Source organism: Engystomops pustulosus, chromosome 3 (genome assembly GCF_040894005.1).
Source record: "Engystomops pustulosus chromosome 3, aEngPut4.maternal, whole genome shotgun sequence".
Lineage (NCBI taxonomy): Eukaryota > Metazoa > Chordata > Amphibia > Anura > Leptodactylidae > Engystomops > Engystomops pustulosus.
Genome location: NC_092413.1, coordinates 86,730,351 through 86,755,121, shown reverse-complemented (window position 1 = coordinate 86,755,121; position 24,771 = coordinate 86,730,351). Strand labels below are relative to the sequence as shown.

The 24,771-nt window shown below is 40.6% G+C and overlaps 1 protein-coding gene across 1 annotated transcript in view; it reads right to left on the bottom strand.

Moving 5' to 3' along the window:
• Positions 1-24,771, bottom strand: part of PLG (plasminogen) — a 56,301-nt gene that overhangs the window by 28,304 nt on the left and 3,226 nt on the right. Inside the window, exons 2-9 of the mRNA XM_072141312.1 lie at positions 17,731-17,866; positions 15,691-15,797; positions 12,413-12,527; positions 11,186-11,325; positions 10,931-11,051; positions 10,021-10,139; positions 3,346-3,508; positions 2,162-2,283 (exon numbers count right to left, since the gene is read on the bottom strand). Of these exons, the coding sequence (XP_071997413.1) occupies positions 2,162-2,283; positions 3,346-3,508; positions 10,021-10,139; positions 10,931-11,051; positions 11,186-11,325; positions 12,413-12,527; positions 15,691-15,797; positions 17,731-17,866 (1,023 nt within the window). The remainder of the gene's footprint in view (positions 1-2,161; positions 2,284-3,345; positions 3,509-10,020; positions 10,140-10,930; positions 11,052-11,185; positions 11,326-12,412; positions 12,528-15,690; positions 15,798-17,730; positions 17,867-24,771) is intronic.

The window sequence follows — 24,771 nt, the reverse complement described above, 5'->3', positions numbered from 1 at the left end:
AAGGAGAGAGGATTCTGTGTCAGCAGTGATGTGTATTATGAGGTTTCACTGCAGATGTGTTGTGTGTTATGAAGTTTTGCAGCAACAAAGTTGTGTATTATGAGGTTCTACAGCAGCTGAAGTGCCTATGAGGTTCTGCTTCAGCTGAGGAGTGTATTATGATGTATTGCAAATGCTGAAGTGTGTATTATCATGTTGTGCAGCAGCAGTGATGTATATTATGAGCTTCTGCAGCAGATGAGATGTGTATTATGAGGTTCTTCAGCAGCAGCAAAGTTGTGTATTATGAGGTTCTGCAGCAGCTGAAGTGTTTATTTTGAGGGTCTACAAATTAAGTGTCCTTAGTCATAGCCTACTACTTGTGGCGTTGGGATCTACAGTACTTTCAACTTTATTATGAGCTCTTGTGGCTGTAGTCTAGGCAGCATTAACCCCATTAATGTGGAGCTCTTGTTTGGAGGCTTTTTGGTGAGCTGTATAAGTCTATCTTTCATATGGAATATTCACATTCAAGTTAAATGTTTGGGTAAATATGATGTTTAGCTTGTACAATGTAAGGGCTCATGCACACAACAAGGTTTTTTGGATGTGTGCTAGCTAAATTTTTTACAGCTACTACAAGGGCTCATGCACAAGGACATGGATTCTACAGCTATGTGCAGGAGCTGACTGCCCGGGCAACAAAAGATAGGGCAGGCCCTATTACTGCAAGTTATGTGACCCTGTGGAGTTTTTAAGAATTGATATCCTGTATAACATTCCATGCTGCGTGTATGTAGTCCAATAAATTGTTACGTCTCCACTGCCATCAACCCATGATTACATCTTTTCTATGAAACAGTAGGTTTCAGTGGGTATAATACTGTTAGATCTGTTTTATGGACATATTTGGCATCCTTATTATGTTCCTTATAGTCCTACACAATTATATTATGTAAATAATCGGGCTCTCTGTTTATCTTATATCCGTTTAATTGAACAAAGGGGCCATACTCCTAAGACAATGGCCCACATTTATCTGGTTTTTATGTGGTTTGCCTGTAAAGTGTGAAGGGTGCACAGTCTTCATAAATCCGGCACCCCCTGCACTGCTCTTGAAGTGTGCACATATTTTTTGGTGGATTTTGTTCATCCAATTCTGGCACACTTTGGACAGAATCGTGATGCACGATCAGACTAAGCACTAACATGCCCCTTTTGGTGCACATTTTTGTCAAACAAAGTGCAGCCGCGAGACAAAACCGGTGCAGACACTTCATAAATACATGTGCAAGTAGTTTGCACATTCTTTTCCAATAGAACGAGGTGGAAGAAGATATCTCCTTCAACTGTGATAATGTAGCATTACTATAGGCCACGGGAGTCAAAAACAAAGCATGCGACCCATATCCCCCCCGTGGTCTTTTGTTACCTGGCCTGGCTCATGTGTCATGCATCGTGAGCGCAGTATAGAGGCAGGCTCCAATACTTAACTTTCCTTGCTCCAAAGATGCAGTGCTCCCCGCTATATGCACTGGCTCTGCGGCCATTGGGCACTGTGGAAGCACTGTTACTATTGGCTATTGTATGGCGGCACTGTGACTATTGGCTACTTTATGGGCACATATTGACCATGCCGCTATCTCAGGTTTTTTAACAATATTTTTATTGTTAACAATGATGTGGCCCCCCGGTGAAAATGAGTTTGACACCCCTGCTACAGGCCCACTGAGATAAATAGGCAATATTGCCACAACACTCAGTGGCCACTACACAGTGGATAGAGCCATCAGCTTCTGCAGTCGATGACTATCACAAATGGCTGTAGGGGTTATTTGTTGGGCCCAATGATTAGATATTTATGGTTTATCCAAAGAGTAGCCTATTTCTGCTATTCTTTTTATTTATGTTTGGTTACTTCTACATGTATGCAGGACGTTTTGTTTATTTGTATGTGCCAGTTTCCTCCCTGATTAATGTTATCTTCCATAATTCATATTTATCGGTCTACTTTATGTGTATTTGTCTGCATCTGCATTTTATGGTCAATAAAAATAAACTGTAATTTTTTTTTAGAAGCGTGTCATCTGGTCATCTTTTGTAGGTTTTCATATATTATCTTGCAAAGCAGACCAAGAATTTGCCTTACATATACTACTGACAAATATAGGTGGAAATTTACCAACAGGTGCAGAATCACAGCTCGGAACATCACAATATTCCCAACGTGTCGCTGCGTCAGTGGTATAACACCACGGCATTGACTCTCCATCAGGGTTTCTGCAGTAATTGTTTTCTAGATTTCTTAAAAAAAGAGAGAGATTGTTTGGTAAAAATCTAAATGATTTCAAGATATACATGTTTGTCAAGAAAATTAATAAACTATACAGTATTTATGTCACATCTGATCCTATTTATGTATCATTTTGAAATATTTGGGGTAATTTTGAGGGAATTTGGGGGAAGGTTACATCCAATTGAAGTAGTTTACTGCTTGTAGACTGCTCCGCAGACTAGAATGATCTATGTTCTCTAAACAAGTTAATTCAGAAGGTAGTTGCACAGGCAGCTACAGTGCACCCACTAGTGGAGGAGGCTTCTGAGAAAGAGTGCAAAATAGCTTCCTTACAAATGCTGACTTTACACTTTACACAGTGTAAAGTAGGACTTATTGGGCCATCAAAAAGACCATCTAGTCTCACATTACAACTTCTATTTTTTGGCAAAATCTTCTCATAGGCACATTTTTGTCTTTCAGTATGTGCGACCGTTCGGCACGTCCACCTTTCTGTGAAGCCAGAGCCCCTCTTTTAATGAGTCTGACCTGGTAAATGTGGTGCAATGCTTTTAGACAGTATTTTGGCTCAAATTGCATCGCCAGAGTAAATCTCTCCGACCAATCTCTCCGACCATTTGTTAAAAGTTTGGTTCTTATATTGAATCTTTATAGTTAATTAGGAAGTAAGCTTAGTTCTGATTCTATTTTTATGAAGGAAGCTTGGCTCTGGTCCCATGTCTTTGAACTAATCTTGGTACTGGCACTGTAGACAACTTTTTTTAAATCATAAGTTGTATACTACTGCCTGATGCCTAACTCCTTACTCTTTATGGTCAAGTAATTAAATTGTGGTGGTGAAGCAGTAACTATTTAAGCCAGTGTGGACATGGCTATGTTTCTGGATAGGAAATCTGTTGTTAAAAGATTGATATTAAAGCCAGCATTTAGTGTGAGACAACTCCTTTAAGAGGGTCCGTAGACATTATCAGGCAATTGTTCTCGATACACAAATGGTCCTTTCATAGTACAAAGCTTACATAAACAGTTATTTCACAATTAAAATGATTGAAAGATAAAGCATTTCTCACTTGCACGGATAGTTATTTGGAGTTCTAGCGTGACTATGGGGCTGCTGAGAAGCCCAAGCCTGACATTTCTTCCCAGTTGTTGTAACAGAAATATTTCCTTTGTAGGACTCTCCATTGCCAGATAAACAGTTTAGCCCTGGTGGTGCTGGTGGGGGACTGGAAGCTGTAATATAAAAAGGAAAGGTTTAAACACATTTAAAATATAACTTTTTTTCATCTTTCTCAATCTCAGGATGCTTTTTACAGATTTTTGTGCCTTTTTGTTGCATTTAGTCTTTTCATTGATTTAGGCATTCTGCTGTAACAAATGTTACAAATGTAACAAAAGATATAAATAACTTTTTTATCCTTTACATCTTGATGCTCCATTTAAGGTATGTTGGAAATTGCCAATCCTGACTATGTCAGGAATTCTTAATTATTGGTGATGGAGCTCCACCCATTCGTAAGAATAGGACCCATGTTCTCTGCATCACTAGGGGTGCACTTCCCATGATTAGTGGGGGTCCCAGCAGTCAGACCCTCCTCCTCGATCAGATCAGCTTGCTATCCCCTATCCTGTGGATAAGTTATAATCTAGACCCCTTTTAGGCCACATTTGCAGGAGATTTGCAGCAATGCCTGCAAGAAAGAATAGCAAAACCAGTTTGGGGAGTTTTCCTGCTGCAGTGGCTGGTAGCGGAACACATTGGGGCACATTTACTTACCCATCCCGCTGCAATCCCCGAGGTGCGTTGTCCGTCGATGATTCGGAGCTGCCATGAATTACTAAGATCGTGCGTCCAATTTACAGCAATTTCCCGCTGAGGTCTGCTGGAGTTCACCTTTTTCTTCCCGGTGCATGTAAGTGCTTGGCTTGCGACACAATTTTGAATGTTAAATCCCGTGCGTTGTCCTAATCCATTAGGTCGTCCGATGGCCCACCCCCCAATTTGTGTTGCATGAAAGCCGGCGCCGATGCGCCAAAATCTGATCACGTGTAACAAAAAGCCCTTCTAAATGCCGCGCACATCGGTGTGCGGACCCTTAGTATATGAGCCCCATTGAGTCCTCAAAAAAACCACTAATTATGAACAAAATAGACAGGGAGATTACTTGAAAGAGAAAACAGAGTCGGAGCCTGAGGTAAACACACAATAAAAACCGAATGAGAACAAAGAAAATTGGGGTAATTTACCTCAGGAATCGTTATTGAGAGAGGATTTTTAGGGAACAGACCAAGAACCAAGAACATCAATGAGAGAGAAAGAACCACCACAAAATATAAGGAGAGAGGAACAAAAAAGAGCAGGTGAAAAACATGAAGAAAGCGAAAGAAGACTTGAGATAAAGGGTATTTTTAATTTGAGTAGGAAATTTTTGACCACTAGGTCACTAGTGGTTACTAGTCATATTACGATGCTGAATAAGGGCTTTCAAATTTGCTACAATAGCAAAGTTGAGTAAATTTCATACTTTTAAGGAATATGAATTTAAAAAAATATTTCTGTGTGAAAAAAACATTAAGGGGATAGAATGATGAAGAGATGCCACCCCCCCTGGATTTCTGTTGCATGAAAGCCAGCATGATAAAAATGCGCCAAAATCTGATCAAGTGCGACACAATCCCCTTTTCAATACCTGTCACAGCCACACGAAACCCGAAATTTCTATAGTGTGAGGAATACGTAGGCCTCTACTTTACTGCAATTGGCAGCAATGTGTTTGAATAGTAAAAGCGCTCCACCCCTCTACATCACTTGGCTGACGGTTAGACGCATTGGTGATTATTTCGCATAAAGAAGGGTTTTACTTCGAGAAAGGTTTTTTGTAGTAAGAGGGGAAAGATTCTTCCGAAAGTTTAGGGGGAGGGTATGTAAAGACATATATATGCATATGAGTAATGTATGGGATATATGCATAATAGGAGGATCTGTCTACTGTAAATATAAATACTCCCTTTATAACCCAATGTATGAAAGGTTTACAGCAAGTGTTGTTATGATTTTATGATGTTTATATGATGTATGTACCGTTAGATTGTGACATAAGGATAAAGCCTGTAAAATTAATGAATTTAGGGGATAATTGAAGTAAGAGTTAAATGGGTATTCTCGCCTGGGCATTCACATTCAGTTTCACTAATCTTCCATTAATAAACATTTCTTCAATTGGATGTTATTAAAAAAAATGTTCCTGTGTGAAGATAATTTCTCATAAATGTAGTCATTCTGTCCCTTAGAAACGAGATGGCTTCCTCGGTTACGACCACGTCACACTCAGCGCAGAGGTGGCCAGACATCCGCTATTGAGTCCTGTCTGACCTCCTGGATTAAGCAATCATAACCACAGGATGGTTGTGGGTCATGTAGTAAATCCATCCCGGACATTTCATATACAAAAACAATTTGTTTCTTTGTGCAATCTCTGCAGCAGACGTGGCCGTATCCGAGGAAGCCATCTTGTTTCTAAGGGACAAAATGACTACATTTATGAGAAATGATCTTCACACAGGAACATTTTTTTTAATAACATCTAATTGAAGAAATGTTTATTTATGGCAGATTTATCAAACTGAATGTGAATGCCCAGATGAGAATAACCCTTTAAGACTATATAAGCCCTTAATGAACACGCCAACACCATCCCCCAGAAAAAAAGCCTTTATAGGCGAAACCTGGGCCGGGCAGCGTGTGTCTGGCGTGGAATGACTTGAGAGCTGAGTTTTTATATGCACATATATTTTTATGGAAATGTGAGTAGTCAAAAGAAAAAATCCTTTTAAACATTGTGGAACAGTTTCCACTATGGTATATTGATTCTATCTGCAGTATTCATCTGCTGCATTCTAGACCCCGGCTCATAGTTACTGTGGAAGCACGCTGGGAAAGTCTGTGATCCGTAGTCTGTGGAGATGGAATAGTGTGAACAACGCCCAGGATACCTAGAAAACGAAGTTGTGGCGAAACGTTTCTATTTCCTATTTGATGTACAGCACCTGTGCCAAATGTGGAGGTGGTGAAATAGAACTAAGACTTTTGTTATATACTTTGAGGAGTTGAGCGACTTTTTTCTTGAGACTGTGGTAATGCAACAGACTGCAAATTTTCCCTTGTGGAATTTCAGTGTGTTCAATTTGGAATTAAATTAAATTTCAAGTTAAATTTGGTTTAATTAACAAATTGATCTAAACTTATTAAAAGGGTTTTCAAACAAACCAAGTTAGGCCCTATCCGCAGGATAGGGCCTATTCTGCTGATCGGTAGTGGCCTCAGTGATTAGACCCCCACAAATCAGGAGAACACAGGGGTCCGATGTTGCTCCCCGAAATGCTTTAATAAATAGGGCCCAACAATATATATGGCAAACTTAGGTGGTGGGAAACTGGGCATGTGCCCAGGGGACCCTGTCCTAAATTGGCCCCCTGCATGTGGTCTTTTGTGGGCAGAGGATGTATTGCTCCTTCAATACCGCTTGGTTGAATGCCCAGGTGAAGATGCTTATCATTTATCTCCTGTCTATATATCTATCATCTATCTGTGTAAGTATCTTTCTCCTATAATTTGTCTATTTACTATCTATATATCTGTCTATCTAACCATTTATCTATGTAGCTTTCTGTCTATATATCTATATTTCTTCTATCTGCCCATCTATTGCCTTTCTTTTCGCCGCCATGTTTTTCTCCCAGGCGGCGCCTAGTATGACGTCAGCAGCGGCACGTCATACTAGGCGCCGTCCGGGGGAGAACAATGGCGGTGCCCAGCACGAAGTTAGAGAAGACAGAAGACAGGCGTGGAAGCCAGAAGAGGAGCCGCGCGGACATCGGGGGAGCACCGCTGCACGTCGGGGCCACCGGAGGGTGAGTATATAAGTTTATTATTTTCTTTTAATGCTGGGCAGGCTGTATACTACTGGGGGCAGGCTGTATATTACTGTAGGCAAGCTGTAAACTACTGGGGGCAGGCTGGGCTGTGCTGTATACTACTGGGGGCAGTGCTGTATACTAACTACTGGGGGCAGTGCTGTATACTAACTACTGGGGGCAGTGCTGTATACTAACTACTGGGGGCAGTGCTGTATACTACTGGGGGCAGGGCTGTATACTACTGGGGGCAGGCTGTATACTACTGGGGAAAGGCTGTATACTACTGGGGGCAGACTGGCTACATACTGTTTTTGATGGTAAAATTAGGGGTCTCGGCTTATACTCGGGTCGGCTATATTATCTTTCATATTTATCTTCTATCATCAATCTACCTATTATCTGTCTATCTCCTATAAAATTCTCCTACAGTTTCATATTACCTTACCATACTACTGTGTGTAACTACAACGTGTTATTATTGTGCAGAGCTAAAGAAGCCTCTTACTCATAAAATTGTTTTATTTTGGGGCCCCACTTTTAGTTTTGCCCAGGGTCCCACTTTGTCTGAAACTGGCCCTGCGTGCAGTGTTGGTTTTCCTCCACACATAGCATTTGGCTTTTAGGCCCAAAAGAATAATTGCATTCACGTTTGACCAGATCTTGAGAAAATTAACATAATTTTAACACATTGCTTGACACTTTAGGGCAGATTTATCAAGCTGTCTAAAAGTCAGAATATTTCTAGTTGCCCATGGCAACCAATCACAGCTCCCTTTTAAAATATTCATGAGCACTAGTAAAATGAAAGCTGAGCTGTGATTGGTTGCCATGGGCAACTAGAAATATTCTGACTTTCAGACAGCTTGATAAATCTGCCCCTTTGTGTTGCTCTATCACATAAAATATTATTATAAAATACATTGAACTTTGTGGCTGTAACTTTTAAAAATGAGGTGTGAAAACTTTTGGAACCCGTTTATTTAAGGCCCCTTCTACACTAGCGAGTGTGATGCGATGAACTCGCATCACACTCGCAACGCAAGCTGCCGGGAACGCACGGCCCGAACCCTGCACCGCGGGAGTGAACTGACATGCTGAGTTCACTCCCGCGGTGCAGGGTTCGGGCCGTGCGTTCCCGGCAGCTTGCGTTGCGAGTGTGATGCGAGTTCATCGCATCACACTCGCTAGTGTAGAAGGGGCCTAACTCCCTTCACAGGTCCGGAGTCTGCAGCGACAGAGTCGGCTGTTTTCTACTGCTCCAGCACTAGCCGCATCATGCTGACCGCCATGTCTCAAGGGGTTAACAAGAGCTGTTGGGTCTATTTAGACCCAGTCCAGCTCTGATCAGAATCCCCAGTCACAGGTGTGCATTCTCCCTGTAACTGGGGCTCTTAGGGTGATGTCACATATGGCGTTTTTAGGCAGTGCGTTTTCAGATCATAAAAACTGCATTTGTTAAAAAACATTTGCATTTGTTGAAAACGTATGCGTTTTTGTCCGGTTTTCTGAATTTGCGCAATTAAAACAGACAAAAATGGATGCGTTTTTAAAAAAAGCATGAGTTTTTAAAAAACCGCATGCTTTTTTAAAAAACGGATGTGTGACATCACCCTTATAGAGTAAAAGAAAAAAGAACTGTGAAAATGTCCACCAGGGTTCTTTTGTGACCTCATTGGGGACATATAAATCAAAAACACACACACAAAATATGAATAAATATTCATAAAAAATACATTTGCATTTCCCAATAAAAAAATATATCAATATATACAATTTCCCAATATAAAAAAAATATATATAAATCAATATATACAAAAAACACTGCCATGACTGAAACAAAATAGGGAATTCATTAATAATACTTATTTTGAGTTAATTTGAAAACTAAAAAAAATTTGTACTATAAATTCCCCAAAAATTCCAATTTTAACTCCAAATAAAATTTTTTAAAAAATCTTTAAACTTTTATTATCTTTTAACTAGCTGTATGTGTCCTGCAAACAAAAGGGATCAAAAAATTGTACGGTGTACAAAAATTAGCTAAAATGCCCTGGTCACTAGAGCCTTTTCAGGCCGCGTCATTTAGGGTGATGGCAGACATGCCATTTCGTCTGCGTTTGCAAATGCAAACGCAGACAAAGCCGCACCCTCCGGTGCGTTAATTTAATGCAAAACACTGGCGACTCGTTCCCAATCGCAGCCGTTTCCATAGAAACGCTGATGCGATTGGGCTGCGGCCCGCCCCGGTGGGTGCGGATTTGTCTGCGTCTGCGTTTGCAAAGGCAGACAAAACGGCACGTGTGCCACCACCCTTAGGATGATGCCACACATGGCGTTTTTGGTCCGTTTTTAAACATCCGTTTTCAGTCCGTTTACCATGCATTTCGCTGCTTACAACCTGTTTATCTATTAACATAGTTGGGAAAAACAGACTAAAAATGGACCAAAAACGCGATGTGTGGCATCAGCCTATCGGGTTAAGGTCAGAGAGTGTGATATACAGTCTGATGCAGTTAACCTGTTATTCAACACAGTATAGCATCTTTATGGTGGAGCTCCAGGCAGCTTTTTTCATGTATTGTTCATGACAAGGGGTCTTATAAAGTCTCCCAATAGAATATGACTGGGTTTTTAACTGACAATGCACTAGATAATACTGCAAGGTATCTATGCAATCAGCGAATCACAAGTTACTTTTCCCTTGTCGGACTAAAACTGTATAAAATGAATGTAATATTTTTTTATCCATGTTAAAAGTACAAGTACAGCAACCAAAAACTATAGGATACCGCACCTGCCTCACGGAAAAAAACATGCATCAAACTTACTACAGCGTTGGATATCACAGTATTCCCATCGTGTGTTTTTATCAGTAGTAAAACACCATGGTCGTGGTTCTCCATCTGGATTGCGGCAGTAATTATTTATTAGGTTTTTCTCTGGAAGTCTGAAAGAGAAGATTAAAGGCAATCCCTGGGTTACATACAATAAAGGTTCTTTAGGTTTGTTCTTAAAGAGAACCTGCCATTGAAATTAACCTTCCCAAGATAAATACTTCTAATGTTATTATTATATGAAAATCACCTGATGTGAGCCCATCACACTGAGTCCATATTTAGTGTTTACATGCATTGCCCTTGCTCCTTGTTCCTGATTGACAGGTCTCACTGCTGTATGGAACATTAACAGAGGGCTCTGTCACATCATTGGGAAATTAAAGTCATGTGGCCAGGGCGATGTCATCTAAATTCCTGTTACATCTGCAACGTCTACCCCATGTATGTACATGAAATCACAGCATGCCTCCTTGGCCGTCTACTCCTCCCCATACCTTCATGGAAGCATGCTTTGATCAGATATATACATGGAGTAGATTGCACATGTAACAGCAGTAAGCACTGTCTGGGATTTTGTCACTATTTCACATACCCCACGATGGGCGGAATCAAGACGTGATGAGCAGAGCCAACATGGGCTGCAAAATTTTGGGAAATTATTTTATTGGCGGAATGAGGAATGAGCTGGGACGCTTGCGCTACACTTTTCGACAATGGCACAGTGAGGCGGTGAGTAGGGTTTATTGTGCCTGTTCTTGATAAGGGGTTCCCTTTAAATTATTAAAATACAATCAATATTCAAATCTGTATTAATATTGTTAATTTATTGTTTTACTGTTAATTGTTTTGCATACAAATTTTTGAAACACAAGGTATCATTTGCATGTATTATCTCTTTTACCTTTCAGGTTGATAGCCATGAGCATGAGGTTTTTGAGAATTCCAGCTTTGACATTCCAATCCAGACTTTGTTTTAGCAACTCTACCTCTATAGTTTTCTCCACTACAATGAAAACATTCTTCTGCAAAAACATGTTCAAAATCAGTGTTGTTTACATACATATCAATCCAATATTTCTAAGCTCACATATAATTATAATTATTAGTAGTATTAAAATATGTTCTATCAAAATAATGAACAAAAATGTGTTCTGACCTTCACATTGTGGAATGTCACAAAACTCAAAGCGTTGATAAGGATCTGTAGTGTAGCACCAAGGGCCATTTGGATCTCTATCTGGATTTCGACAAAAATTTGAGTCTAGGCCAGCATCTCGATGACTATTAGGTGTATAGCTAGGAGACACAATAGTGATGTGATTAAAAACAATAATCACAATAATAAGATACAAAATATAGTAGCTTAATCATCAGAGGCAGTCTGTTTGTCTTGCTTGTGCTATTATTTTTGCTACATTTAATAAATGTCACACATGGGGCAGATTTAGAAGTGTCCTAAGGTGAGACCGTGATGAGTTAGACCAGACCGTCTTATTCTGCACCAGATGCATATAAGTGTCTGGTGCTGGGTGATAAATCTGTCCTAGTATAAGACTGTCTAGTCGTACTCTGCACCTCCCATTAGTTGGCTTACTTTACACCAGAAAATTAGGACAAAATTCTGTCGGGTCAGCAGTATTTTTGGTGCACGGACCTTTTTGGCACGAGACCATGCCCTTTTTCCACATACCACACCCCTTTTGTCGAGCTTGTCGTAGGAGAGCCTGAAAACTGTCTAAAACCCTTTATAAATGTGGGGACAGTTTTCTAGTGCAAACTATGACAGGGTCCTGTTGTTAATAGATACCCTCCAATGTTTGTCTATAAGCTTAAGGCCTCATGCACACTACCATGTGCAAAAACCAACCGCAAACAGCAGAAACTTTGCGCCCCATCTTGGCCAAGTGGAGATAGGGGCCATGTTGCAATACTGGCAGGAATAGGACCTCCTGTACATCTTGGTGCTTGGCCATGACTGTGTACAATAGACCTCTATGGGGGTCGTGAGCTTGCTACAATTTGTGGGCCTAGCTCACGGCAGCATATACAGTTACAGTATATGCATGAAACCTAACACTTCTGTCTTTACATGTTAGATAGCAATCATTTTTGCAAGCTATTTAAATGCTGCGAAATCTGGAATATTAGATATTCATGAACGCAAGTATGATGGTATTTTTGTAGATTAGTTTTTGGGTTTGTTTTTCATTAAATTTTTATTTAGCAAAGTAATCTAAATAAACAATTCCTGATAATGGCAAAAAAATCTGATCACTTTGATAATTATTATGAACTGATATACAAACATTATATTTTATAATGCATAATTTAATTTAATAGAGTTTGTAATTTAATACATAAATTAAATGTTGCTTTTTCATACTTTGGTGTGTGAGGAGTGGTTGCTGTCCATTCCTGGCATGTTCTCCCTGAGCGTGTTTTATATTCTGTTCCCCTGTAATTTTCTCCATTTCCTGTGATGCAGTTTTCAAGGTAGACTATAAAATAGATAATGCATATTTTCAGATGATGACAAAACATTCAAACATACACTGATGCTGTCAGCACCTGTCCAGAAAACGCACAACCACAGCCAGGCTGATCTGTCAGACTAGGTAAGTGGTGAACTCACCTTGCGGCATCCCTGCGGGCTAAGGCCCTGCTTAATGCAGATAAGCCACCCTGATAAGGGTGAACACACTATCAGGAACCTAACTGACGGTCCCTGAGTGACCCTAGAAGATGACAGGGAAAACTTACTTCGTCTGCCAGCTTCTGGATGGTGGAGCGGACAGGTAATCAGAATACAGGAATAGACTAGTGCACAGAATACTAACACAGGTCTGAGACAGGGAAAGCAGAAAACACTAGGAGGTAAAAGATACTGAGAGACAAACAACGTAATATACAGGTCTTCAGGTGGGATATACACAGGTCAGGTCAAGATCAAACGGGTTATATACAGGTTAGGTCCAGATACAGGCAGACAAGCGGAGACAGGAAAAGATTAAGCAGGTTATATACCGGTCAGGTCCAGATACAGGCAGACAAGTGGAGACAAACAAAACGGGTCAAAACCAAGATGGCTGAAAAGGTACAGAATCAGATACAAAACACAGAATACCAAACAAGATAGCCAGAGCACTAGATACACAGGTAAGTCTAAATAACCAGCAAGGTATGATGGGAATAGGGAGGTATATAAGGCAGTTCCCAGACACGCCTCCAGCAGCACACTGGGGGAACTGCCAATCAGGATAGTAACCCTTGCTGGGCAGGGGTGAAATGCAAGGAGTAGGGTGTGGCTCAGTTAATCCAAACACTAAGCCACAGTTCACACACAAATAAACACCATCTATTCTGCTAACTGCGGATAGAGCAACGTTTAGACATGGACGTTACAGGTGCCCTATACACTTCTAAATAAACTGATAACATATATCAATAGTACAAGGAACTATAAAAGAAACTTCATAATATATCAAAACAAAATGCCTCTTCTCCAATTGCCTTCGCAGAAGCATATAGCAGTGTAAGATCACATAGAAGTCTATAGAGAAAGAAGAAGGGAGGAATTAGTGGAAGAGTAAAGAAATCAGACGATACCATTTGAGTATACGTAATAGTGAGCTTTTGAGAATACTTGTTCTCTTTGTCAGATATGATGTTAGCACAAACCCTTTAAGAACAGCTAGTTTCCCCCTTCAGCTCAAAGAAAACTGAAAATCATAGGCTGAACTTGCAGAGGAGCAATTTGCTAAACCTTAAATTGTGTTATTCCTCACATACCCTCAGAGCCGCCACTAGGATTTATGGGGTCCCTGACTGGAAGATTTTTGTGGGCTCCCCCCAGCGGCGTCCTTTAATGAAATATCCACCCCTGATGCCCCCTTTACATAAATCTTAACCCCCATCATTAGTGTAATGTCCACAGCAACTTTGGCTTCTTCTCCGTCTTCTCCTTGTGGATCCGCCTTCTTCTCTTCAGGGCCTGGCGCATCACTATGACAATGCGGTGTCGCGGCCGCGTGACGTCATAGTGTAAGGGCCTGCGGACGCACAAACTATCAAACGGCTGTGACACAGCCACTTCATAGTGAAGCGCCCAGGCTGGAAGAGGAGAAGACGGCTGGGGAGAAGAAGCCGTAGGTGAGTATAGATTTTTTTTTCAAACTGATAGGGTCCGGTGTGGGAGGGTTAGTGGTCCCTTTTCAGCCCTTGAACACAGTCCCACTAGACCCCCCCATGATGGCAGCCCTGCATACACTAATTGTAGTAATGATTTATATAAAGATTGTTAAGAATAAAGAAAAGAAAATGTTTATGAAAATAGATAATAAACTCAAGTGTTACACCAGAATGTTTTATATTTAAGAAACATTTTTTACAGCTTTGCACACTGTTGACATTCTCTCAGAGTATATTCAGACGGCCGTCTATGGGGATGTATATGCGGCCGCAGTCCGGCGGTGGTACAGTGGTACAAATGTGTGGCACCGTTTTGCGTCGCACACAGGGAAAAGATAGACCATGTTCTATTTTTCCCTGTGTGTGCGGCCGTGCGCCGCTTTTCTCTATGGAGGGGGGAGGGGTCACTTCCTTCTCTCCATCGCACAGCGGAATGCCCACCCGGCTATAGCCGGGCGGGCATACAGCTGTGTACATGTACTCTTAGTTTTATGAAATAGTTACCTTGAATGGTTTTCAATTAACAGATGTGACACTGCTATTTTTTGGAATTTTTATATAATGTGTTTTAGGGTGGTTTTATTCCACTAAACTACTAGTCTCCTCTGGTCATTTCTAGAATTCCTTCTTTTTTGTGAAATCGCCCACATTTACCTATAACAATTCTTCCCTAAAGGCAGGCAAATATGACTCTTCATAATTATATGGCATGCGCTAGGTTTATTGCCTTCAAAAGGCTCTATATTCAGTTTTATACCACTTAGAAACATGGTTTGTGTCATGTTAAAGATAATGGGGCACATTTACTTACCCGGTTCGAGGAGTTCACAGAAATTGCCTTGTCCGACAATCATTCACTGTGCTGCGATTCACTAAGATTGTGCGCCCGATATCCTGCATGTGTCGCTTCCCCGTTCAGGTCTGCCAGAGTTTACCTTCTTCCTGGTGCATGTAAGTGCATTGTCTTGCGACACAATTTGAATGTTAAATCCTGCGCTCAGTCCAAATTGTCCGATGGCCCACCCCCGGTTTCTGTCACATGAAAGCCGGCACAACTGCGCCAAAATCCGATCGCATGCAATGCAATCCCCTGCTATACCTGTTACAGCCGCGAAAAACCCAAAAACGTTGGAAAATCCGACAAAAGTGCGCAGCGCGACCCTCAGTAAATAAGCCCCAATAATTTCATCTTTCAGATCATACAAGGCTTTGTGAGATACTAAACCAGAAATACAGGCAGCTAAAACATTGTTGGAAATGCGAGTTAGCGTTCAGTTAGATCCAGTTACCGTCTATTTTTTAACTGCCTTTATATCCAGAAGAACCATAATCTTGATACTCAATTATGTGCACTCAATTATAATGATGCATACTCAATAACATCTGATTATTGCTTTGTCCGAGTGGTGTCGTTTGGGATTTTTTCTGATTATAGCTGAAAATGTAATAAAACTAGTTAAGTATACTACTTACTTTTTTTTTCATACAAAGCCATATCATTTCTTCTTTGTAGAAGTGAAGATTTCTGGTTGTCCAAGAGTGTGACACAAAATTGATTTTTTGTGCTGTATAAAAATGACCTAAAAAATATTAAATATGTTTAACAAACATCATAAAATTAAAAGGAAATACATGAAAATGTGTAAGTCAGGAAAAGACATGAAAAATTTAAAATTAACAGCCAATTCTGTACTAAGAACATTTATTGGAGACACAATTGGCAACCACCTTTAGTGACTAAAAAATATCTATAACTGAAAAAAAGAGATTATAGAAATGTAACCTGAGACCAGGCGGTGGAACACACGCTCTGGGGCCGCAGCCAAAAAATTTAGAAAAAAAAAATGGGTACTTACCTCCGGCGCTTCTCTTCACCCTGTGGCTCCGGCTTCTTACTAATTCAGTTTCCAGGTAGTGCAGGCAGAGACATGTCTATACTCTCTGTCCGCATGCACCTGTTATGATGTCAGCAGCGGCTGGTGCGGCCTGGCATCATAGCGGGTGTGTGCCGGAAGAAATCACAGAGGTGCCTCTGCCTGCACTGCCAGGAAGCTGAATTGAGAAGAAGTTGGGACCGTGGGGTGAAGAGAAACGCCAGAGGCAAGTATTGACTTTATTATTTTTAGCTCGGCCAAAGCTGTGGACATTTCATTGGGGGGAAGGGGGCAATACTGAGGACATTTTATGGCGGGGGGGGGGGCACTGATGAGGGTCATTTTATGGGGGGAGCACTGTTGAGGAGATTTTCTGCGGGGGAGCACTGCTGGGGAAATTATATTAATGGGGAGCATTGCTGGGGCATTATATTAATGGGGGAGAGCACTGATAGGGACATTATATGAGTAATACTGGGTACATTTTATGGGAAGGAACACTGCTGTGGACATTTTATGGGGGGAGCACTGCTAGGGACAATATATTAATGGGAGGGCACTGATGGGGATTTTAAATTAATGGGGGTGCACTGCTGGGGACATTTTATTGATGGACGGAAACACTGCTGGGTACATTGCATTGGTGGGGGGGGGGGCTCTGTTGGGGATATTTAATTAAAGTTGAGGGCTTTGGATATTAAAAATAATGGCGGGATGTTTGTAACCAATGATCTAAGGCTAATCTTTTAAACCTTCTGTTGGCTGTTGTTGGCCTTTTTCTTATATTGGTAACACTACCTGGATGTTTTATAAGGAAATTGTGTAAAACATTTTATTTTAAATAAAAACACAGTTAAATAAAAAAATAATAATAATAATGGCGGGGCTCTGCTGTGTTCCTTTTATTAATGAGGTGAGACTGCTGCTGGAAATTTATTATTGGGGAGAGGGCCCTGCTATGGACATTTCATTTCAACGGGTAGACGCTGTTGCCAAGCATTTCGTTAGTGAAGGATGACTGCTGCGGACATTTAATTTATGGGTTAGGAAGGCTGCTGCAGACATTAATGAGCGAGGCTGCTGGACATTTCATTGATGAGGGGAGGCTGCTGGACATTTCATTGATGAGGGGAGGCTGCTGGACATTTCATTGATGAGGGGAGGCTGCTGGACATTTCATTGATGAGGGGAGGCTACTGGACATTTCATTGATGTGGACAATTATATGGCTTGTTTTTAGATATGGAGTATTTGTGGACTATACAAAAAGGTTGAGGAGCACTGCATTAAACTATAGGAGGTCAGATGGTGTCTTTTTTTCAGTGTAACTAAATCCCTTATACAAATTCCATTCATGTACAGCATTCTGTATTACACGGTTGAACTGAGTCTAGAAGCGGCAGATAGTGACATGACGTCTTTAGAAAACCCTGTCATTTTAGAGAAGTTCCTATTTTAATCTCATATAAGCGTAGCAGTTCATTGAGAGTGTGCCCATGCCTGCTAATGCTTTAGTTAACTTCTTCATAAATTGACTAGCACTGCACATTTACACAATTATTGATGTCACCTGTGGAAAGGAGAAGATGTGCTTCAGTACGGTCAGTTTAACTCCTAGTGCACCACATGTATGACTTACCTACAAATAAACTTCTGTTCTGCATCACACTTCTTTGCACACTCCAAATCGTTGGCTGTTGTATAGAATTCTCTTTGTCTACCTGCCATCCATGCTCCTTCCGTTTTTACATAGGCTTCAAGTTCATTACTTAAAACTGTAAAAGAAAAAGTTAAATAAATATTTTGACCCAGTAATATTTACAGCAATTGAATCATTTTAGATTCAGGTTCTATAAACACATACTGTATTAATTGCCAAATTCTGACACATTCTGATGCACAACCCTGGGTGGAGGAATGAGTTCAAAGCACCAAAAAAGTTGTTCCTCTGCTAATAGTTGTCATTGGTAAATAATATATTATTCTAAGATTTGATTACAGTAGCTATAGCAACAAAATTTGCTACATTCAATGTTTGTATTTTTTCTGTTGATAGCATTTAAGGAGAACTTAAAGGCAATTTGTGACACTACATATTCTTGTGGACCTGTGGTTTGGTATCCCAAATCGACCTTTTACATCTCTCTGGCTGCTATAAAAATAAAATAAAACAAAAGATGAGTCCAATAAGGCTCTGCGAAATTATCTGGTGTACCTTGTGCCTGGGCTTTATTGCCCATGTGCTGTACCTATGACACATGCATAGTGAAGGCACTCTGTACTACAGTGGTATGATTACATCAATGTGACCAAGGTAATTAAATATTTTTTATTTTTTTGCGGGCCCTGATGAAAAAACTACAGTGGTTTTGGAACACTAAACAACCAGTCCCTAAGGACCTATGGATGGTTTAGTGTACTGTAAACTTAAAAAAAATTGTTAATCAGTAAAAACATCAAATAAACCGTATCCCAGTTAGACCAGTGGTCCCTCCCCACTTCCCACAAGCAATAACTTTTTTTTTATTTTTGTGTTTACTATGGATGTGAAAATCTGTTATATACCTATTATTTAAATTTATTACTTTGTCAGATTGTGATCAAACTCTTCATATATCTAATACTTATGTAAGACCCTATTAACAATTGCCCACTGTGGGAGATATACTATGCTTTCTCCGTCAATTTTATGGCGGAGAAGGCATGTATAAAAGCTCCATAAAGATAAGAAAGGTGGTTTCAGCACTCCAGAAGAAAAACTGTTAAAAAAGACAAATTTATTTCCAAAAAGATAAAAAATACACATAGGTGAAAAATACCAAGGCATGGGCACAAACAAAATGCACCAGACAAAAAAACTAACAACTGCAGGTGACGCATTTTGGATTTACAGCATTTAAGACCTTACTCGTGCTATAATGCCTGCTATATGCATCACTTGCTACGAGTTGTTCTTTTGTCTTGTGCTTTTTTTGTTTTAGTGCATTCCTGTATTTTCACTTTTGTCTATTTTTGACTTTTTGGAAATAAACAAGTAGTTTTTAACACTTTTTTTTCACATTGAGGGTCATTTACTAAGGGCCCATATCACGTTTTTACGGCGGGTTACCCGAATTTTTCAGTTTTGCGCCGATTTTCCCTGAATTGCCCCGGGTTTTTGGCGCACAAGATCGGATTGTGGAGCATCGGCGCCGGCGTGCACGCGACGGTAATCGGGGGCGTGGCCGAACGGAAACCCGACAGATACGGAGAAACCGCCGCATATTTTTAAAAAAAGGGCCCTAAATATTACTAAGGGATTGTTATAAGGTTCCAAATATAATGGAGGCAGTAGAGGAACTGCTGGTAAGTCAAATGGATGTGAAAGCTTCAAAGCATGGTGAAGTACTTATCATGGGGGACTTTAATTACCCCGATATTGACTGGGGGAAAGAAACCTGCAGGTTTTTGTCAACAACATATGTCAATTACCTGTCACAACTAATCATGGAGCCAACAAGAGAGGAAAAAGTATAAGAGAAACAAGAAAAAGCCAATGTGGTTAACTGTTACTGTAAGGCGAGCAGTAAGTGAGAAAGATAAGGTGTTCAAGATACTAAAAGCAATGAGGTGTTATGGGATTATATAGAGAAAAATAAATTCTGTAAAAGACAGATAAAGGCAGCAAAAATAGAGACTGAAAGAAATATTTCCAAGGAGAGTAAAAATAAGCCCAAATTATTTTTCTATTATATAAATAATAAGAAACCGAAACCGGAGTGTGGGCCCTCTTAAAAATAACCTGAGGGTCATGGTGGAGGGAGATGAGGAAAGGGCCAATCTATTGAATGTTGCTTTCTCAACTGTCTTTAACCAGGAAAATCCCATGGCCAATGACATGATAAAGAATAATGTAAATTCTCTTTGGAATGTCAATAGTTTAACAAAGGAGGGGGTGTGGTGCTGCCTCACAACCACTACAATAGGAAAATCCTGGAAACTACAGATATGTGAGTCTAACTTCTGTTGTGGGGAAAATATTTAAGGGTTTTGTTAGAGTTGTTAGAGCTCTATCCTGGAGTATCGCACTGTACATAACCTTATAACCCAGCATCAGCATGGGTTTATGAGAGATCGGTCCTGTCAGACTAATCTTATTGGCTTCTATGAGCAGGTGAGTACCATACTGGACCTGGGGGAGGCTGTGGATGTTGTATATCTGGACTTTTTCAAGGCATTTGATACAGTGCCACATAAAAGGTTGGTACATAAAAAGAGACTGCTGGGACTAGGGAAAAATCTGTGTATTTGGGTAAGCAATTAGCTTACTGATAGAAAACAGAGGGTTGTCATTAATGGCCCTTATACAAATCACTGGTCAGACCACATATGGAATATTGGGGCAGATTTACTTACACGGTCCATTCGCAATCCAGCGGCGCGTTCTCTGCGCTGAATTCGGGTCCGTCCGGGATTTATTAAGGTAGTTCCTCCGACGCCCACCAGGTGGCGCTGCTGCGCTGAAAAGCATCGGAACGCGCTGGAGTTCACCGACTCAGGCTGAGTGAAGGTAAGTGCAAGCTCCGCAACAGATTTTTTGTTTTAAATGCGGAGGTTTTTCCGAATCCGTCGGGTTTTCGTTCGGCCATGCCCCCCCATTTCCGTCGCGTGCATGCCAGCACCGATGCGCCACAATCCGATCGCATGCACCAAAATCCCGGGGCAATTCAGGGGAAATCGTCGCAAATCGGAAATATTCAGGTAACACGTCGGGAAAACGCGAATCGGGCCCTTAGTAAATGACCCCCATTGTGTACAGTTTTGGGAACTATTGTATTAAAAGGACACAGTAGAACTGGAACAGGTACAGAGGAGAGCAACCAAGATTAGGGGGATGGCGGGATTACAAAATTTGGGGTTATTCAGTTTAGAAAAAAGACATCTGAGGGGAGACCTCTTTACAATCTACAAATATCTGAACAGGCAGTACAAGGATCTCTCCAAAGATCTTTTTATACCTAGCCTCCATGTTTCCTGAAGAAGCATTTGTGAAATGCCCGTCGGTGCGAGGGGAACACTGGGCTCACTGCTGCAGGTATTGTTCGCTATCCTAACAATATGCATGCATTAACTCTCTAACCATACTAATTTTAATAATAGGTGGAAACGGAACAATGGTGGAGTAGTATTATATTTATTTTCAATATAAGATATTGAATAAAGCATGAATTTTACAAATATTCTTTTTCGGTAATGTATTCCCGCATTGATAGGTTATAATGGTTTCTCTGAAAGGAAATTATTCCAAACTTTGAATTTGGGACTTTCTTGTTCGACTTTTTATACCTAGGCCTGTGACCAAGACAAGGGGGCATCCTCTACGCCTAGAGGAGAGGTGGTTCTACCATCACCATAGACAAAGGTTCTATACTGTAAGAGCAGTGAGACTATGAAACTCTCTGCGGCAGGAGGTTGTTGGTCAAGAGAGGCATGGATGACTTTCTGGAAAGCAAAAATATTACGGATTATGGGGAAATTCTTAAAGTTGGACTTGATGGACTTGCCTTATATACAACGATTCTATGATTATTGCAGTATATTTTGTGAGTAATTCGTACACTATGGGGCAGATTTAGCAAGTGTCTGAAAGTCAGAATATTTCCAGTTGCCCATGGCAACCAATCACAGCTCAGTTTTCATTTTACCAGTGCTCATGAATATTTTAAAGGGCAGCTGTGATTGGTTGCCCTGGGCAACTGGAAATATTCTGACTTTCAGACACTTGATAAATCTGCCCCTATGTGCCTAAAATAATAGTAAAAAAAGATATGTGTAGAAAGTTGCAAAAATTCTAATTTCCCCAGAACCCATATAAAAATAAACAAATAAAATCATAAACATGTTAGGTATCAGCACATCCTAAATTGCCTGATATATCAAAATATAAGAATGATCACAAAAAAATTCCCTGTAACAAAAGATTCTAGGTTTTTTGTTGGAAGATATAACAAAACTATATAAATTTGGCATCTCCTTGATTGTACTTACTGTCACAGGTGTCCCTGTGACCCGCGTTGCGGGCACACCCGTGCCTCTCTCCGGTCCCTAGCTCCCCTCCCTGCTGCCTTAACTTGTCTCGAAGATTTAAAGGGCCAGCGCACCGCTGATTGGTGCTGGCCATTCCCAGGAAATTGGATAAAATCTGGCCTTTCCCAGCATTCCCCGCCAGATCTTGCCTAGTGCCTCTGAGAAAGCTATTTCATGCAGTTTGCTGTATTTCTGATTTTCTGTTGTGACCCCGGTTCTGTTCTTGACATTGCCTCCGTGCTGCCTGTCCTGACCTCCTGCTGTGTTCCTGACGTTGATACTGTGCTGCCTGTCTCGACCTCCTGCCTGTCCCCAACTACGATTCTGCCTCACAACTTAGTACCACGCCTTGGCCAACACTGCGTGCAAAGTCACGCCTGTGGAGCAACCTGGTGGTACCTTGCCGCAGCAAGTGCATCCCAGGTGCCACTAAGATTCCGTTCCCAGGTGACGGCTTACGTCATTGTCCGCCGTGTTCCAGTGGGTCCACTACCTCAGATCCTGACACTCACCCAAAGAATAGAGGGAATGTGTTATTTGGACTGCACTGTGAAAGCCATAAAAACAAAGCAAATGAGAAAACAGGAAAACTGCATTTTATATCGTTGTGGCTGTTTTAGGTTTTAGTCCCATTTTTTATATCAAAAATTTAAAGCCTAGTGCAGATAGTGAGACTAGCCAGTTTATCACACTACTTACGACTATTAAGCCAGATAGGGCAGTGAGTTTTAAAGATATTGAGAAGGGAGGGTTGCTTGTGGTATTGCCCTCTTTGTGTGAGAGGGAGTGGAGCAAGAGAATGAGCGACATCAGAATTCAAATGTATCACTATCTATGACATCACTATCCCCCTGAATAAGTTAGGTATGACAACGGAGGCTTAAATAAAGTGTGTGGGAAAAATAGTAATTGAAGTAAAGGCTAGGTTTTAGTGACGGATGGGTTTATATTCCCTGCTTGAGTCTTGGCTGTAGATTACATCAATTTCAACACATTTGTTCATTGTTTTTACAGTTTTCCATTACATTGCATGGCCAAATAAATGGCCACATAAATACATAAATGAAAAAGGCTCAATGGGTGAAATGTGAACTAACTCCTTAACACAATATGACTTACATGTACTTCATGATCGCTCCAAGGATGTAGGAGGAGGGCTCACGGGGCTGAGCCCTCTTCATACATGGTGGGCTTTGGCTGCACCTACAGCCGACATCCTTTAACCATTTACCTGCCAACGGCAGAGAAATGCCAGTGGCATGTGGGCACCTGCATCTTGGATAATATCATTGCTTCCCATAACGTCACTGGGGAGAAACGATCCGTTCACATGGCAGCCTGAAGTCTGTATGAGACTCCAGAACCTGTCATTTGGCAGGATCTATAAGGCTATCTGCACATTTTGCAGATTCCATGTGGATTGTTGCTCATTGCTAAAAATACAATAATGAACATATTACTTTTCTTGTGTGTATGCATGAAATTTTGCATGCATTTTTTTACATTGAAGTCAATGGAAGAGTGAAAATCTGCACCAAATCTGCATCAAATACGCACCATGATGGTGACGGATTTGATGCAGATTTTTTAAATGACATCAGGTGAAACTGATAAGAACAAAACTGATAAGAATAACACATGCAGAAGATCTGCATAATAAAACACAAAAAACTACAACAATAAATAAACAAATCCACATGAAATCTGCATAAAAAACTTGCGGATTGGATACGAATTTTCATGTGAATTTTCCATATAATAATCCTCAACGTGTGCTGACACGTGCTGGAAGCACACTGTTATAGATACATAGCAAATTCTCCATTAACTACAATACTGTAGAAAGAGGGTTAAAGGGAACCTGTCACCACATTTTCACAAATACAGCTAGTGACAGGTCCCTATTAACTAACTGACACCCTTATATTAGCTAAAAGTTGTTTCTTTACATCCATGTAAATCAACTTTATGTTATATTCCCTGATATCAGAGAAGGCTTGTCCTGCTAAGAAGGCCCCTCCCATTTATTCCTCCACATGTCCTATGACTCTTATCAGCATGCCATCTGACAAGGGTCACATCATCTAAGGTCCTTTGCCCTCCTAACATTAGCAAACTGCACACCATGCATGTATCTGATCACATGAAATCACAGCAGCCTCCATGGACTTCTACTCCTTCCCATTCTCCATGGAGGCTGCTGTAATTTCATGTGATCAGATACATACATGGGGTACACATTGCAGTTGTAACAGGACCTTTGATTATGTCATCCTGATCACATGACTTTAAGTACCCAATGATGTAACAGAGTTCTCTCTCAATGTTCCACACAGCAGAATATCATTTAACTGTGTTTTTATTTCAATTAAAATATTTTACACAATACTTGTATGAGAAATCTAGATATCATAAACAATACCAGAAAGAAAAAAGGTCAACAATAGCCAACAATTAGTTTAAAAGGTTGACCTTAGGTCGTTAGTTACATAGATCACTAGTCAGCATTGTATCTATCATATACATCGTACATGTAGTCATTACAAAAAGAAGAGCTCGTTCGGAGCCGAAGAAACAAAATTACAACAAACCAATAAACCGTGGGGGAGACGCC